An 18,861-nucleotide genomic window follows, 5' to 3' on the forward strand; every position below is an offset into this window, starting at 1 on the left:
ACTTGCAATGGAAAATACGAGGGTATATTTTTTATTGATTTTTACGCACTTTTCTACCAAACCCTGCTAGACATGACTTGCATTTTCACACTTTGTTCAATTCCATAAAGTGTTCACTTCCATTTATAGATTTCGAATTTGTGTGCCAGTCCTGCATTCTCGAGAAAAAATATAGCTGCCATGACTTATGCCTCCAACCCTCATATATACAGGGTGTTTTACTTGCTCTCAGCCCCTGATTTTCTCTTGTAAAAATCAAACTATTTGTCATAATGTAATGAAATTTACTACGGACATACCTTGGTGTATTTATATTAAAATTTACTCAGTCATCAACATGATAGAAACAACCAAGACCGAGGCTCCTCATGTACCTTTGTTTTGTTGGTAGTCCTAATTTTCAGATATATTAGCCAACATTATTGTATTGCATCACCTTTACAAAAAAATACTTCTTTGATCTGATAGAAAACAATATCGAAATGATGTGAAGTCAGTTGCAGACAATCCTGAAAGAGAAGAGGAGGAAAGCATGAAGCAGTTGTCATTTCATGGTAGCTGCAAGAATACAATTGGCCATTCCACAGATATACCTTTTCATAATGTCTTGTATTTAACATCATTTCTCCGAAGAAGGATCAAGATGGATCCAAAAATTAGGACTTTATACTAGTTGTTTTCGCTATATTACCTTGATGCTATCATGGTAGCACATAGGTTTTCATATTCTTTCTATCATCCTGTGACCAACTTCACTTTACCTATACTGCAGGAGGCCTTAGAAAGAGCGTTTCGCGGGCTACCAGTAGACGTCACTCGCACACTACTGCGGATGCTCTTGTGTCATCTGCTCCTCAGCCGAACAGACAGGCCGAGTTATCAAGAGGCAGAGGTCACTCACCCTTCCAGAAGGTTGTAGTGAGCTAGCGGTGGCAACCGGGCTCCCTCATTCGCAGACCTGATTGGTTCTCGCAGACACACCCCCATATTGTCATCTGCTGCAAACCCGAGAAGCGATCTTTTTAAGGCCTGATGGAGTATAATGGAAATTTGTCATTTGTAAGTATATGAATATTTCACAGTGTTTGGTGATTGTGTTCATTTGTGACAAGGATATTTTGCCACACACAAGGAGATACAGTATACACATAACGCTGTGTGTGAATATAGGCACTTGGAATATCAGTACTTCATTTTGTAGTGCAAGAATGTATAAGAGTCAATAAGGATAAACTGGTAACAAAATAATAATCTTTATGAATTCTTATAGAACATCTGGAAATAAATGAAAGAGTTGTGAATTTCATGGCATACAACTGAGAGCAGAAATAAGCTGTAAAAACAAAATGAAATTTGAACTTCCTAAGTTGCTATAGGTGAGCATTTCATCACAGAATTAGTCAATATACTGACGAGCCTTCCTGCTTATCAGGAGGTTTCTACATAACACATGAAATCAAAGAAAATCAATTACTCATAACTAATCAACATATTTCTCTCATGGCAGCATGTAAACCCCATCATAAGTTTTTCTGTTTGGTTTTCTATCGTTTTAAGTGTATAAAATAAGTTGCGCATATTGTCTTTTCAGTTGAACATTCCATTGAATCTACCACAGTTACCTCAAAGTTATGCTGAAACTTTTGGCAGCTACGAAGATGATCCGATACCTCTACGAATCCATGACTGTTCTCTAGATCTGTATGTTCTGTCGGATCCCAGGGGAACAGTTTGTATATGTCACCATTACCTCTACCAGGTATGTGAGTATATTATCTTGAAAATATGTTCAAGATGGGAGTAATCTCTTGGTAATGTGGAAATGTGTATAAGATGATTCCAGTAGTAAATTGATTTGCTTTTATTTTACTTCGCTTTTTGGCTAATTTGCGAAGATGGGGATGAGTGATGATATGATGAAATTGATGAATGGACATTCACAAACATCCATGCCCAGGCTGGAATTCGAACCCCATACCCCTGCCGTCGTAGCACGATGTGCTAACCACTCCACCACAGGGGCTGGCAATTCCAATAGTAAAGTTTACATGCATGTATGTATATGATATGTAGTCATGGTGGATAAAAATCATGATTTTTATTTAAAACAAACATTTTTTATTATTTTTTTAATTTAAATCAGATTAAAAAATGTTTGAAATTGCTTGGATGGTTTTTGCCACCATACATATGTTTTATTTATAGAAAGATTTTTTTCTGATAAACGGCCATGTAAAATATTTGAACAGTTTGATTAAAGCAAATAAAAAAAAATAGATGTAACAAATTTTTCTGTTTCTGATAATGTATGTATGAACCTACTATGGAAATTTGTTGATTGTGTTAATGAAACTAAAATAATTTTAGTAACTTTTCCTTCAGGTAAAATGAAATTTTCTGGGTGTACTATATAATTGTAACTTAAAATAATTTTTATAGTCCTTATAGCTGAATTAATGCAATATTTTTTAGTGATAGTTTGAAAAATATCAGCTGTCATGTTTATTTACAGTTTAATATGATTAGTATTTTGTATATTATTATTATTCTACACAAAATGTTTGCTATTTTTGCCTATAAAAATTATTGAATTTTAAATCACAGATATTTAAGTGTGCTTACATTATATTTTGTTTCCTTTCTTTTCCTTTCTTAAAGCCTAACAAACACCATTAAATGATTGCAAGATTAATGTACTTTCACCAAAAGTAATTCTGATATCTACAAAATCAGTGATTTTTTTTTTATTTAAATCAATCTACCTTGTACTTTGCATGTATCATGTACATAATTTATATTCTAAAGTTTTACTAGACTTCTGAAGCTATGTCCATGTATATGTGTGTTTACTGCTCTTTCAGCCTGTGAAACCTCCAGTTTCTGAAGGAAGTCCGAAGAAAGAGTCTACATACACTGTGCATTTTGCATACTCCGTTACACTTCTTCACCACAGATGTGTGATTCATTGTATGGTTCCTGGGATTCCATGGGCTCAGGCTAAAGTGATGAAGCCAACTTTTGCTCTGCTTGGAGGTATGTGAAAACATGTTATTTAATATGTAGTATGTTTTATCCTTATGCTTCTTTGATTATAAAATCTATTATTAGAACCTCAATTTTACTTTTTCCCTCATTCCATCTTTGTTCTCTGGAAAATAATAAAATCAAAGTTCCATTCTATTAGGGATGGATGATTTCAAATTTACATGTTCTTTTTGTTCAAAACAAACTACTATTAAAAAACACAAGAAAACACAAACATGAGATTCCATAATTTGCTAAATAACACTCAGAGTATGGGAAATTCTTCTTTGACCATTCCAAAATTAAACGTGGAAGTTTTAAACAATTTAAATAACTTTCTCTGTATAAACATCACTTCTTCACATTAATTAACACATACTCCTTATTTTATATTTCAAATAATAATCAGAACCCATTGTAATTACCACAGGAACAAAGTTAGAAAATATAGAGATTTAGGTATGACAGCATTCTCTGGTGTCATCACAATTAGGCTAAATGTTTACAAATATAAAAACAATCACATACTTATTTATGAATATTAACAACAAGCACTACTGTATATATTTTGTCCATAAAGGAGAAAATGTGTCAATTTTTGCCAATATTGATAGCGAATTGATATAAAATATCAAGTGTTCCTTTGGGAACTGAATAGTTTATTATTCTCCTTGATTAGTGTGTGTAATGAGGCTTCAATTACAGAACCGTTAAGAAGAAAAGTTTTTCACATTGATGTCCTCATGCCGTGAAAGCTTGTGAATGTTCACAGAGGTACGCTGGATGAAATCAATAAAATAAATATAGCACAAGTTTTCATTTAATTTACAACTGTAAATCATAAAAAACAAAAAAAAGATGTGTATGTGCTTGTAAAACAATAAATGAAGAAAGACTGTTTTATAGTTTTCATTTAGAAATAACAGTGTACCTAATTTCTACATTAAAGCAGTGAATGTAATGAATGGAACAAATAGAGTGGAATCTCATTCCACCACCTCCCTCCTTACACTTTTCTGCATTACACATTTAAGAACTCCAGTTTCAATATAACAAATTGTTACAATTATTTTCCAGATGTGTATATTTTCGAGCATTTTAAAATTCCGTATCCATATGCCTCAGATCAAGATGTTGCTAGAACAACAACATCTGTTTTCAAAAGAAGATTTATTGTATTATTGTGTAATATACAACAATAGTTATACAAACATCTAAGCATAGAAAATCCATGTTTGACTGAAGTTCTTTATGTTTCGAAGATTATGTAGTAGGTGATATGGTAGTTCCCTGACTGTGAATCTCACTCACTAAATGGAGATGATGTTGATAATCACCATCAACAACAACAACAACTACGTAAGTGTATTATTTATTAGTAACAATGTAATATCAACAACATAAAAATGCATTAGAAATAATGATGATCAAAAATATGTTCAATTATTAAAAGTATACTACTATTATCAATAATAATTGAAGAATTCAAATTATTTCAGAGCACCACATGATTGTATTTGCCCCTGGACTGTTTACCCATATGTTGGACATAGGAGTGTCACATGAACCATGTTGCCATATTCTGATGAGCAGCTTACCTGATGTGCCACCAACAGTCACTCAGCTGGTTCCGTTGTTAAAAAGTGAACCATCATCAGTGTTGATAACTATCGACTTGCTAACACTGGATCTAGTCCATCTCAAAATATCTAAAGACCACTTGGTGGAGACATTCCACAATAACCAGTGCGTTGAAAATAGATTAGCAATTCTGCACTTTTTCCTTGTGCATATGTGTGACCTGGAAACAGTAACAAAGGTAATTGCTAATTATTACACGGCCATTATTATTATTTATTTATTTTTTAATCACAACAATTAATTTTGTGTTAAAAATGTCTTATTGTGTTCAGTACATACTAAATAAAGAGTAAAAGCAGTGTAGAAATTATGTGACAAATAGAGTGGAATCTCATTCAACAGTTATGTGACAAATCCACCATACTGGTTAAGGATAAAGGTCATTGTAATCATCTCACAAGTCAAAGCAGAGTCTAGAAGTGGTCTAGTTGGTAGGTCTATATATATAAAAACACAGGAATAGGATCCGAAAAGGTGCCAGAAGGGCGGATAAACACTAATGAAGAAGGAGACAGTAAACACTTACCACACAAAGAGAAATTATTCAATATTTCGCGATCTATGTCGCATTTTCAAGTTGAAGAAGAAAGATCGGCGTTACTGAGAGAAGAGGCACAGAATACTGACCGTATTAGTTATATTCTTCATTAGTGTGTATATATATATATATATATATATATATATATATATATATATATATATATACACAGGAATAGGGTTAGAAATGGTGCCAGAAGGGCGGATAAATACAAATAATGAAGGAGACAGTAAACACTTACCACACAAATAGAAATAATTCAATATTTCGCGATCTGAGTCGCATTTTCAAGAAGGTAGATAAAAGATCGACGACACTTTGAGTAGAGACACAGAATACTGACCGTAGCGTCTCTACGGTCAGTGTTGCCAGAAACAGTTGAAAGGAAACACGAAATACTTTAGCCAGTGTTTACTGTAAGGTGGGTGGGTAGTTTCGGGGAGGAGAGGAAAGAGTTACTGGTTGGTCCGGGGGGTATAGTGGCGTGCATGCCTGCTATATAGGCCCTTTCCCATCGCCTGCGGAAAGATGTGTCAGAGCGGGGGGGTAAAAGATGGATGATGGCAACACGGAAGCAGTTATTGAAGGTGGTGTTATGGCTGTTGGTGTGGATGGCAACAGTGAAATCGGAGTTTTGGGTGGAGGAACGGTGATTATTAATCCTTAGGTTCAAGGGGGTGGAGGTTTCGCCTATGTAGAAGTTGCCACAGATTTGGCAGATAAGGGTGTAAATTAGGTTGGATGAGTGGCAGGTGCCCTTAGGGTGAAGGGTGAACTCACCTGCTGCTGTGGGGATCAGGAGGGTGGGGGAGGTGATGAGTATGGGGCAGGTCTTGCATCTGGGTTTGTTGCACGTATATATATATGACTGCCACACGGGAGACTCAGGTTAGATTACCAGGGTGGGTAATCTAAGGTCGGAATTTTCCCAGCTTTGTACCCACATAAAGCAGCTCTGGGGTTCACCCAGCCTCAAATTCATGGGTACCTGGGAAAAAACCCTGGGGGTTAAAGGTGGCCAGAGTGTAGTGCTGATCACATTACCTCAAAAAAAAAAATGGCTGAGTGGAGAAATCTCACTTATTGTCATTTCAGTCATGTTGTAATGTGACACGTAATCACGAAGAACACATATGTTGTTTGTATGCCAGAAAACCCAGAGGTTGTTTTCAGGTATAGCAATAGGAACTCTGTGTGTGCATGTGAATTTACGTTATGCAAAATTCAGGGTGTAAGCTATATCACTTGAAATGTTATTATTATTATTGTTTTGTAGAGCCCACGTGCTATTCTTGTTTTATATTTTCACCGAATTTTACAAGATCCATGTTTAATGTTATCTGCACAGCAACAGTTTTGTGGAATGAAGAACAAGAATGTGCCGTAAAATGTAGCTTCATAAAGTTGTTTAATTTTATTATCCGATTAAAATAGGCAAATATATGAATTTCATGTTTTATTTTATGCGGAGACTTTATCATACTACTCGTGTTATTACTTTTTTTGTATGTAAGGTTTGCTACTTATTTTTTAGCTCACTGCTATACATAGTTTTTGGTACATATTAGTGTGGGATTGATACAGCTTACTTTCGTTTCAATAACAGGAAATCATTCCGTGTGTATAATATCTAAACATATAGGACATTTTGAATTGTCTGAAGGTCTCAATTAACCAGTGGCATCACACTCACCTTTACGAAGTGGGCAGAGCTAGAATTTTACATAGTTACTTATGCAAGTATTTCTTTTTTTTTAGTACACTAGGAATGTGTTGCTTAATGTAACTGCACAACATATGAATGGAAAGTAGAAAAGGTTAAGGAATCATATGTCAGACCAAAAATTCCAAAACAATATTCTGATTAGTGAAAACATTAATTAAAGGGGAAGTTCATGAAGGATGCGGTAAACGTGGTTTAAGTATTACCTTTGTGAAGTTTCATATTTCCGCATTGCACAATTGGATAGTTTTTTTCCAATTAATTTTGAAGGCTCACTGCATTTATTCACTAAGGGTACGGCATCTGAAACAGAGATGCCGTACCCGTAGTGAATAAATGCAGTGAGCCTTCAAAATTAATCGGGAAAAAAACTATCCAATTGTGCAACGTGGAAACACGAAACTTCACATAGGTAATAAAGGGGAAGTGTTTTCATTCTTCATAAGCAATACAAAGGAGTCTTAAATACATTTGTTAATAGCCTTTTCCAACTTAATAATTGTCATGAAGAGAAATATGTACTCGAGAATACAATGGAGGCTTTTTTTTAAAAAATATTTGATTGCATTTCGATGGATTTGTGTTGTCAAGTTGTTCTTGATTGTGCGTACACAATTATGGTGCCTGAATTAGTCAAGTTTTATGTACATATATAGTAAATACTTATAGATTATTCAAAGTATTATTTGAAATAACATAGGTATGTAAGTTACTAATCATGTAATGATATGATCCTTTTATTTTCGTAGCTTCTGTTGCCAATATCGCAAAGGCCAGTGGATTTGTCAGTTCCTTCACTTTTCAAAGAGATACTTATCGGAGGAGCCTATGCCTCAGCACAGAGAAATCTTCCATCTGATGCATACCAGCTGGTGTCATTACTTCCACTGACTGCAGCTAGACCTGTTGGTGAGATCGAAATGAAGGTAATGTGTTTTTGGCAAGATGAAAACATGGATCAAATATTAATATGTTTTCTACATTATACATAGATGCTCCTGTGCCAATTCTCTTAGATTCATTCACAAATATGTTGCATCTCACTACATATTACAGATGAATCTGATACAAGTGAAAGTTGAAATATGTCTTAAATATGGAAGTATTTAACTCAAGAAATGACAGACAGCTTCCTGTGGTGAGGGTTAAAGAGATGGACTGAGAAGCAGTCATGTTTTGTGTGTGCAATTGCATGAATGTCGATGTATTTCAGGATCTGGCTGAAGGTATTATCAGTGTTTAATGGCCTAATAATCTGGCTCATGCATGATGCATGACCCCCTCACCTGCATTATAAATGAACAATGGTAATGGGTCAATAATTTAATCTTCCTTGAGACACAAGAGAACATCTCAAAAGTCAAGTGAGGTAACCAAAAAAAAAAAGTGGTTAATTTGATTGATTGATTGATTTAGTTTATTTTACTTCGCGTTTTGTGCCTCTTGGCTAATTTGCGAAGATGAGGATGAGTGATGAAAGGATGAAATTGATGAATGGACATTCACAAACAACCAAGCCCGACCAGGATTCGAACCCGGGACCCTTGGCGTCGCAGCGCGATGTGCTAACCGCTCGGCCACAGGGTCGGGCAGTGGTTAATTTGATATGTCATGTTAAACTAGTATTTGAAACTTCACAACATTTTAGATATACACACTTTTTAGTTTCAAGATACTGACAGGTCACCCCCAGATAGACAGATCAACCTGATCAAGTTGCTGTAGGCCCTCTCTGCTGAATAGTTGTAATGTCGTTAACTTGTAATCAAGGGGTCCTGGATTCGATACACCTAGTGGTTCAGATTCTATTTTAAACTGGAGGCCCAGTCCCGATTAGCCTACTTGTGCATAAAGTGGACTTTAAAACACAAATTCAACGAGTTACTGGTAGTGGTTCGGATCCCACTTTAAACTGTAGATCCAGCCCCGATTAGCCTCCCTGTGCATAAAGTGGACTTGAAACCAAACTCAAGCTCTACCAAATTTCATCTCTGTGACTGCCAGTGTCTGATATATTGATAGTAACCTATGAGTATCCACTATAAATATTACTCTTGCTTTGTATTGTTGAGTTTCGGATAGTAGTATGAGAGCTATTTTTCCATCTTTATTTTTCTATTCAGCACTTTATTTTTCTGTATAGGTAAATAGATTTAACATTCACCTGTCCCAGGAGGTTTTGTGGAACACGGCAATGATGTTGCTCTCGCCACAGCAGCGACTCATACCTTACAGGTCTGATATGTGGACACGGCTGTGGGACCAAGTGCAAAAATGCAGCAAAGAGAGACCTCGATTTCAGCCAAGTCAGGTTGCAGACAAGCTGATGGTGTCTCTTGTTTGTTATCAGGTTTGTTCTTTTTTCTCTAATTTTTTTTCCGTCGTCTTTGAGTCTCAAGCTTTCAGTTAATAGACCTGTTGCTCATGAGGTCCCTTGGATACTAGGACACATTTGCTTGACATATTTGTGCAAGTTTTATCATTTTTTGTCTTTTTAACTGCATTTTTACCATGTAATACCGTTATTTTCTTGTAGTTTACGGTTATTACAAGCATAAGAAAACAGTTTTTCGTTGTGACGTTTCAGGAGAACACACGCTCCCTTCATCAGACATTTATTTTTTATTATAACAATGGTTAGTAATACCATGTGATTTTACCTGAAGAATTTTCTACTGCCAGTGGTTATTGGTTGAGATGTTGAATTACTACATAAAACAGCATTACAAGGCACATGTTTAAATTTCAGTTTTACAAATTCGATATTTTATCCAGATTGCACTATTTTATTTCAGCCAGAAGCTTTGTCTCGCTCGAGTACTCCACTTTCACCAGGTGCCAGTTTGGTTGGGAGTGGTACACTTGCCGACCTGGCAGCCATAACAGCAAGGAAGGGTCCTGACACTTTGCCTTTTTATGAAGTGGAAAGTTGCACAGCAAGCAAGCAGGAGCATGTGATATCAGTTGTAAGTTTCTTGTCAATCATTTTCGTGTAGTTTTTTCTGTTTGAAAAATAATATATTGGGAATATATGACTCACTACAGTTAACGCATGAAGAAAGAAATGGTTTCCTATATTTCCATAGTTTTTTTTTATTCCAGAGCTTAATTTTGAAGGTCTACTGCCTTAATGACTTCACTGTTAGATGGCAAGAGTTCAGTTTTGGTTCACTTTGCCAGTGGTTGGAGGTGCCTAGTTGTATAGTCTGGTAGGTCATGTAGTTCTGCTAGTTATTGTTTCACCCGTGTGTATGGACATTTTCATAGGAAAGGATACAATTTGAAATCCAGTATCTTCAAGACAGTGCCTTTACTTCAATTTAAAATGGGATGGGACAGATCAATATAGGCATACCTGTGAATTGGTTTACCATTGAAATTGCTGATAACTTTACCAGTCTGATGTTTCTATGAATGGTGAAAAATTTGTCATTTTGGTATTACTTTTATATAGTTCATGTAATATCTTGGTTTAGTACCTGACCATCATTGCAGTGGTAGAGTTTCAGACCAAAGCATGTCACTCGAATTGGTTCATTTTCTCAATAGTATACACTTCATCACCATGGTCTGGTGGTCACTTGTGTTCAGTAAATGCTTTCTACAGACTGGAGGGCCTGTGTCGTATCACTTCAGTGTAGAACTCCCATGCTGTATGTCACTTGGCATTTGTAGCTTGTCACTTTGGTCTCAAATCTTCCCAAAGTAAATGTCTAACGAAATGCATAGTTTCCTTTTCAGAGCAAATACTATTTGGAGTCATGTGATGTACGTTAAATAAGGAAGTGAATGAATTATTCATGATACCTTGCAATTTTATGTGAGATTAGTAGCGCATCAAATATTGGACAATTTTACATCAGTGCTTTATCAGTATCAGCAACAAATTCATATCAGTCCATCCCTATTCAACCATAGAAATGAACAAACAATAAGTTACACTAGGTTCATCCTGTTTGTGAAAACAAAAGTAAGAATTGTAAGGTTGGAAGAACCAAATTCACAAACAATTTACATTGAATTTTAATGCATTTGTATTCAGCTTTAGATATGGTATACTAATTAAAGGCAAAAATATAATTCTCTGTTTACATTTTAGAACCTTAGAGAGCTCAGTATGCATTTGCTGAAGAACAGTTCTAAAGACTCCCCCATGCATGTCCATGCCGTTGCTACTAGGTACGTGGCAGCACAGCTTGAAATGTCAAAGTATTTGTGCCATCTGGTGTGCTTGTGTGCGGCAGTTAATCCGGACCAAGAGCAGGAAAAAGGATTTGCTTTGATGTAAGTGTTTTGAAATTAACGGTTTGTAAATTTTATATAGATTTTGCATAGTTTCATTATTTTTTGCAACTACATGGACTTTGTAATTAAATTATTATCTCACGTGAAATTATGAATAATGGAAAGCAAAATTATGGTAGATTGTTATAGTATACATCCAATCGAAAATATATAACATTGTTTTAATATTCAAAACCATTTTGAATTGTTACAATATTCACATATTGGTATCTGTGGGAATCCATAACAATTTTGGCATATCTGTTCAAAGTGGTATTTTTAGTAATATTATTTTTGTCATACAATCAACATGTATTATTTGTCTACATGTTACCTTTCCCCAGCAGTTAGTACTTCGAAGAGAATGTGAGATTTTGTTCTTGTTGTTTTCAGCTATGCAAATAAACATAATTGAAATATAGCACTTTCACTTCAAAATGCCATTGTACATTAACTTTTACATTGTCTATTTAAACTCAAAGTCAATGTAATATTCTACACACAGATTACATGTAGTCAATTCATGTAGACATAGATTTACAGTTAATGACACACTCGCTCAGATGTCAATATTTAATTCCATATTTTATTAACTTATTTCATAAAACATTCCCATGAAAATTGTATGTACTTCAAGTAACTATTCAAATTTTTCAAATAATAAATTCTCACTGTTATTACTGAGTGTGTCAAAGGCCAACAAGAATCTCTAGAACTACATTTAAATGTTGACTTCCGCAATAACTTATTTTGCAGCATAACTAATACAATTTAAACACTTTATAAGTGGTTATTGTAAGTATGTTTTTCCATAATGTGGTTCTGGGTAAAATTAATTGTGAAAGCTTCATTGCTAATCCACACAGTGTTTTCTGGTTTTTATGTTTAACAGTAATAATAATAATAACTAAAACCTGTGTCTAATCTCACTATTGTGCACATTCACTTGCATGTACATGTTGTAATTATTACAATTGCTCATTTTAATAAATTGCAAGGTATTTATATATATTTTATATGTCAAAAAAAAGGGCCGATTGGTTATTACAGAGAATAAAATCAAGCGAGAAAATTTTTATTTTGATGCTATACAGGTGCATACCGTGACTTTTTTTCTACATAGTCACCATGACGCTCCAAGCAATTTTGGTACTGTGGAACAAATTTACATAGACCCTCTGCGTAGAAATCTGCCGCCTGGGATCTCAGCCAGTCGAGAACTGATGTCTTGAGAACTTCACTAACATCGAAACGTTGCGAAGCAAGCCACTTTTTGAGGTGAAAGGGCCTCCACAATGGTGCAGTGGTAGCATCGGTGCCTTGTAGTCAAGGGGTCCCGGGTTTGATACCCGGTGGAGGCACATAGTGGTTCGGTTCCCACTTTAAACTGTAGGTCCAGTCCCGATTAGCCTTTCTGTGCATAAATTGGACTTAAAACACCAACTCAATAAACAATTTTGAGGTGAAGGAACAGAAAGTAATCACTTGGGGCAAGATTGGGACTGTATGGTGGGTGATTATAAAATGTTTCCATCAGAATTTTTGAATTGTCGCAACAGTACGGTCAGGTGTATGGGCGGGCGTTGTCATGAATAAGCAGAATTCTAGACCGTAACATTCCTCTTAGCCGGTTTTGGATGGCACGTCGCAGATTAGACAGTGTATGGCAATTCACATCTGTTGTGATGGTTCGTCCCGGTTCCAGGAATTCCACGAGGATTACACCTTTTCGGTCCCAAAACACGGTTGCCATGATTTTGCGATGTGATGGTGTTTGCTTGAATTTCTTCGGTTTCGGTGAACTGGAGTGACACCATTGCATGGATTGCTACTTCGACTCACCAGTGACGTACGATATCCAGGTTTCGTCTCCAGTCACTATGTGAGAAAACAAGTCATCCTCATCTTTCTCCCGGCAGGCCAAAAATCACATCCTGATTTCATTCTTTCATCTTTGTGAGTGTTTGTCAACATTTTTGGCACCCACCTCGCACACAGTTTGCGATAACCCAGATTGTCCATTACAATTTGGTGCAATGTTTTATCAGACATTTCAGGAAACTCCTTGCCTAGATCAGTAATGGTGAAACGCCGATTGGATCGCAATTTCTCATCAGCATGTTGCACAAGGTCGTCTGTCTGAACACTAGGCCTGCCGCTCTGCTCATCATCATGAACATTTGAATGTCCTTCCCGAAAAGCACGACAGCATTGTCTTACTTTTCCTTCACTTATTACTGTTGGTCCGTAAATGGCACACAATTCCCTATGAATGTCAGCTGCACTCAGTTCTTTTGCGTTGAGAAATCTAATCACCGACCTCACCTCGCATTTGGCAGGATTTTCTATTACAGCAGCTGGGCCTCCCAGATGGTGCAGTGGTAGCATTGTCGCCTTGTAATCAAGGGGTCCCGAGTTCGATACCTGGTGGAGGCACATAGTGGTTCGGATCCCACTTTAAACTGTAGGTCCAGTCCCGTTTAGCCTTACTGTGCATAAAGTGGACTTAAAACACCAACTCAACAACAACACCTCTATTACAGCAGCCATTTCAACTTCCTGCTAATCACACGTAAGCACCTCCACACTGAGAAATATACTTCTGTTGCAGGCACAGAATACTAAAACATGCTTCCGTGCACGTGCAGCTTCGTCAGTATTACCAGTCCCAAGTAAAAAATTATCGGCCCTTTTTTTTGGCATGTGCCTCGTAATATAATTGTATAATGAATTAATTATAACTTAATTATTGTGTCAGAAGTCAAACACCTTTTTTCTCCAAGATTCCAAGTTGTCTTACTTTTATTTTATGTAAATGCAGTCTGATCAAAAGGGCAACAAATTAGTCAGAAATGCACAAAAAAAAAGAATAAATAAATAGATAGTAATGCAGCCTTTGTTTAGTGCACTATTGCAGGGCAACACACTTGCTTTTGTTAATAATTTTAAGTTTAACATTTAGTAAAGTTGTCATACTTTCCATGTTGAAATATTCAGCAGGAATTCTTGTCTGGTATTGAATCTCTTTTATGTTTGAGTGTTTTTTTGGTTGTCATGATGTCTGAGCATCCCACTGCCATTGCTTTTTTACTTGGGAAGGGGTCCTCAATAGTGTTGTAGCTAATGCTATTAATTTATATTAAAGGGTTTCCATGTTTGATTCACATTTCATAGTGATTTCAATCTACTTCAAATTGTAGGTTCAGTCCCAATTAGCCTAACAGATAAAGTGGACCTAAAACAAACTTTGACAATTATCATAAATTCATAAATTCTAAGGAGAAGGAAACAGCTGTCACTCTCCTTCATTTGGCTTATGCCATTTTTATCCTGCTTGTTGTTTACCTACGTTTCTAACCAATTTTTAACTCTGATTTTACCCATAAAGATGGCTTGCTTATAAAGCAGTTCTTTACTGAAAAATAATTGAGGTTTATCTGAACGTTAGGAAAACCAAGTGAGACGTGTTGCGACAGTTGTGAAGGTTATGTTTAAAATGTCCGTGACTCTCGGTGTGAAATGCCTAGATTTGATTGGTGAAATCCTCAAGTGACACTTGTTGCCTGTCGCCGCTTGTTGCTTTGGTGTGAATTCCCCCTTACTTTAGTTTGCTACTTGTTACTTGTCATCATGTTAAATTAACCTAAAAAGTTATTAATCCCTGTGGGGACCTAAACTATAAATATAGTCATGGTGGCCCATTACGTTGGATATCTGCTTCCATACAGGAGACGGGTTCAATTCCCAGGGTCAGTGATCTTAGGTAGAAATTTTTCCAGTATTGTCCCTGCATAAAGTGGCGTTGGGTGGCGCTGGGACTCATCCAGCGGTGAAAACTGAGAATTGGCAACCCTGGGGAGGGGGTAAAGGGGACTGGAGCTTGATGTTGATCACATGTTTGAGATTAAGACTGTGTGAATCCTACTTCCACCCCCCTCTCCTCCATCCATCTTCATGACAGGTAATTGCACAGGGGACACTAATAATTGTTTTCCTTTGTTAAATTTTGACATTGCAATGGAAATAATTAGTTTTTTGTAAAAAAAAAAATGTATAAAGAAAGAAGGTATAAAATTATGAATAGCCACATTATAAGTTTGAGCATGATTGTCTGTACTGAAATGTGAGGTGATCTGACTGGAATACTTGAAGAACAGAAAAAGTTTGGCTTCTGAATTTATTAAACAATCTTCACTCATGTATGTTACCTCTACATCTAAGATACAAGGGCAAATCGAAACGTCTTTGCCCTATTTTTTTTTCAGCCGAAATAATAAACATGCAGGGAAATCAAAATATAGGAATTATTCTATGTACCTTGCACTATTTACAGTGGTCTTCGCTTCGTCGTCTCAAATTACCTCTGTCCTCCCAGGAACTTCTTCAGTGGACCGAACACATGGAAATTACTGGGGGCATGCTCCAGAATCTTCCATTCGAATGACTGAAGTCTTTTGATGGTCCTGTTTGCCACATGAGGCCTGGCGTTATCGTGGAGGATAACCACATTGTCCACGTTGAGAATTCTTTGGTGCTTTTTCCTGATGGCAACTTGCAGACGTGAGAGTGTGCCACAATAGCTGTCAGCGTTGATGGTGTCACCTCGTGACATGAAATCCAGCAGGAGTGGTCCTCGGAGATCCCAGAAGACCATGAGCAATGTTTTCCGTTGTGAGCAAGGAGCATTTTGAGCTCATTGTCATGAAGGTCTTCTTGGCCATTTTCGAAATTCACAACTCCACCACTGCACACTTCTCAAAGTGAGACACTTGTCCCCATACTTCGGCTGGATTTCCCTATGGATCTCGATGGCCGTTCGTCCCTTGCTCCATAGAAAATTAATAACACTTCACTGCTCATATGACGTGGATGTATTGGCACCGTGCCGTGGAGTAGCCGAGAGTTAACGCTGGACCGTTCCAAGAAAAAAATCCTATTGCATTGAATGTATATCTCGGTTTCTCAATCACACTAATATTTTGGCTGAAAAAAAATAGGGGTAAAGAATTTTCGATTTGCCCTCGTGTAATGGTGCTGATCATGATTTTTTATGTTGAATGACTTAACATCTAACAAAACTTATTTTCTGACAATAGAGATCAGGTGGATGATCAGAGGCGATATGTTCTGTTCATGCTTCTTGAGAGATTCTACTTTGCGGTGGATAGCCTTGCTTTCCCTCTGCCTCAGGGTTTTACTTCTTTCTTTACATTCCTTGGCTACAGGACACTTCACTTTCCTGTTTTTCTACAATATCTGCAAAGAAATGTATTTGAACTACATGTTGATGTCATGAAGGTTATAATGGCAGGTAAGACTTGGAAGAAGTTTATGTGTGAATTGGAAATTTATTGATTGATTTGGTGCTTTAAGTCCACTTTATGCACAGTAAGGTTAAATGGGACTGCACCTACAGTTTAAAGTGGGATCCAAACCACTATGTGCCTCAACCGGGTATCGATCTCGGGACCCCTTGAGAAATTTATATTGACATGCAAAAGACATATGGATATATGCACATGCAAGGCAAGGAACAGATAAACAAACTATGAATCTCCTGAATGTATTTATACAGGGTGTTTCACTTGCTCTCGGCTCCTGATTTTACTTTGTAATTTTCAAACTATTGAACATAATTCAATGAAATTTGACGTGGACAAGCCTTGCTGTATGAGAAGCATGATAACCTCGTAGCGAGTATTCAAAAGTGGTTGCCATCAGCATCGAGACATGCCTCTCCATGTTACGGAAGGCATTTGTAATCTGCCTTCAATTCACACAAGCGCAGGCATCACACAAATTGCAGTAGAGGGTAGCATTATTGCGTAACTGTCCTTCTCGTATACCAATGTATATCCGTGTCAAATTTCACTGACTTGCATCCATTTGTTTGAAAGTTATAAGGGAAAATCAGGAACACCCTGTATAAGAGAATGAAGACTAGTTTACTATCATTCTGAACATTGTCAGAGGTTCATATATTTGACTAAGGTTTGTCAACCTATACCTGACATATGGGCCTCTATTTTTTTAACTAACTGCAACATGTGGAACATCTTTTAACTCATTTATAGCAACAACTAATTTTTGCTATACATCATATAAATGCTTTATACTTTTTTTGAGGTTTCTATTATGCTGAGTTAAATTACGTATGACATTATGGTAAGTCAAAGCCATGTTTCCTACCAGCATTAATATCTGTATAATTCACACCTTAACCTCAGTATAACTTAACCAAATAACTCGATAAGTTCGTAAACAAATAACTTTTACATGTAAAAGCAATGCTTCAACTCACAATTCCATTTCTTCAACTGCTAGCCATAACTTGAGGAATTTACCTTCAAAGTGTTACTTTTTGTCATCATAATGACTTGCACATGTATGTATCTGAACAAATTGATTTAGCATGTATAATTTTATCACATGTATTTTTTTAGCATTAAAACACTAATAATAACATGAGAGAATTTTATTACATATTTAATGTTATTTTTTATATGCAAAATAAAAGTCTTAAACAGTAATTTGATACAATTCATTAATTTCAGTGTGCAAAATTCCATGTTTCCAAATCTATTCCTTGTAGTTTTATAACTAATATACTGCTTTAAATTACATATATACAGTGAAACATAAAGTTCCTCCATGATGAAGTCCACTATTTCTCCATTGCTCTTTTTGTTGTCGTCTGATTTTATTGTGAAGCACGCATGTCTTGATTAACTCAGGTTTCAGGATACAACTGGTCTGTGTTTCTTCTTGTCCAGGATTCGCCATCCCCTTGTAATCAAGGGGTCCCAGGTTCGATACCCAGTGGAGGCACATAGTGGTTCGGATCCCACTTTAAACTGTAGATCCAGTCCCAATTAGCCTTACTGTGCATACAGTGGACTTAAAACACCAACTCAATCAATCAATCTTGTCCAGGATCGTTTAAACTGCAGGGTGCCAGGTGGTTACATTTGTCTGATGTGCAGATTTAGTGCCAGTTTCTGCTAGATGATAATTTTTTTATAGTTTTTTTTTATTATTATTATTATTGGTGATGAAGCCTGTTGAGTGGAGTACTGTGATTTCAGATGTGGTGTGGCTTTTGGTACTACAGTGCTGTGTAAAGCCAAACTTTGGAGTTTCTTTCTTAGCATCAATCAGATGCTCACCTATTCATTCTTGTACAGTCACGGATACTTTTGGGATTTAACGATCCCATTGTAAGTCAGTGAGATTGTTACAATCCAGAAGTGTCCGTGACTGTGCAGTGCAGATGGTCCTGCATATGTAGTTGAGCTGACATTCACATGTAAGTTCAGTTAAGTCGTATCACTTGAAGTTCAGTAGTGCTCTAAAGTTTTGCTGCAGCAGCAATAATAATAATAATAATACAGTTTTATATATATATATTTATATATATGGTCTATGAGAGCACAGAAGCTGAACAGAAACATTGAGAATAAGAGTGAATCCAGACAAAAGCGCATCCGTCCTTTTCATAAACAGAAGGAAAAGACATCCTTAAAACTTAAGGCTAGCAGGACACAATATTCCACAGGAAACAAAAACAACCTATTTACGATTACTGCTAGATGAAGGCCTTACTTTTAAGGAACACATCAAAAAGTTAGCATACAAGGGAAATGTGGATCTT

At 36.4% G+C, this 18,861-nt stretch overlaps 1 protein-coding gene across 1 annotated transcript in view; it reads left to right on the forward strand.

The window, feature by feature from the left end:
* The window catches only part of pigeon (gamma-secretase activating protein pigeon), a 49,670-nt gene that overhangs the window by 20,524 nt on the left and 10,285 nt on the right, over positions 1–18,861 (forward strand). Inside the window, exons 7-14 of the mRNA XM_083138887.1 lie at positions 1,592–1,759; positions 2,862–3,033; positions 4,524–4,843; positions 7,676–7,852; positions 9,070–9,276; positions 9,722–9,892; positions 11,026–11,210; positions 16,307–16,521. Of these exons, the coding sequence (XP_082995013.1) occupies positions 1,592–1,759; positions 2,862–3,033; positions 4,524–4,843; positions 7,676–7,852; positions 9,070–9,276; positions 9,722–9,892; positions 11,026–11,210; positions 16,307–16,521 (1,615 nt within the window). The remainder of the gene's footprint in view (positions 1–1,591; positions 1,760–2,861; positions 3,034–4,523; positions 4,844–7,675; positions 7,853–9,069; positions 9,277–9,721; positions 9,893–11,025; positions 11,211–16,306; positions 16,522–18,861) is intronic.

The sequence above is a fragment of the Lepisma saccharinum genome, chromosome 17, assembly GCF_977018435.1.
Source record: "Lepisma saccharinum chromosome 17, izLepSacc3.1, whole genome shotgun sequence".
NCBI lineage: Eukaryota > Metazoa > Arthropoda > Insecta > Zygentoma > Lepismatidae > Lepisma > Lepisma saccharinum.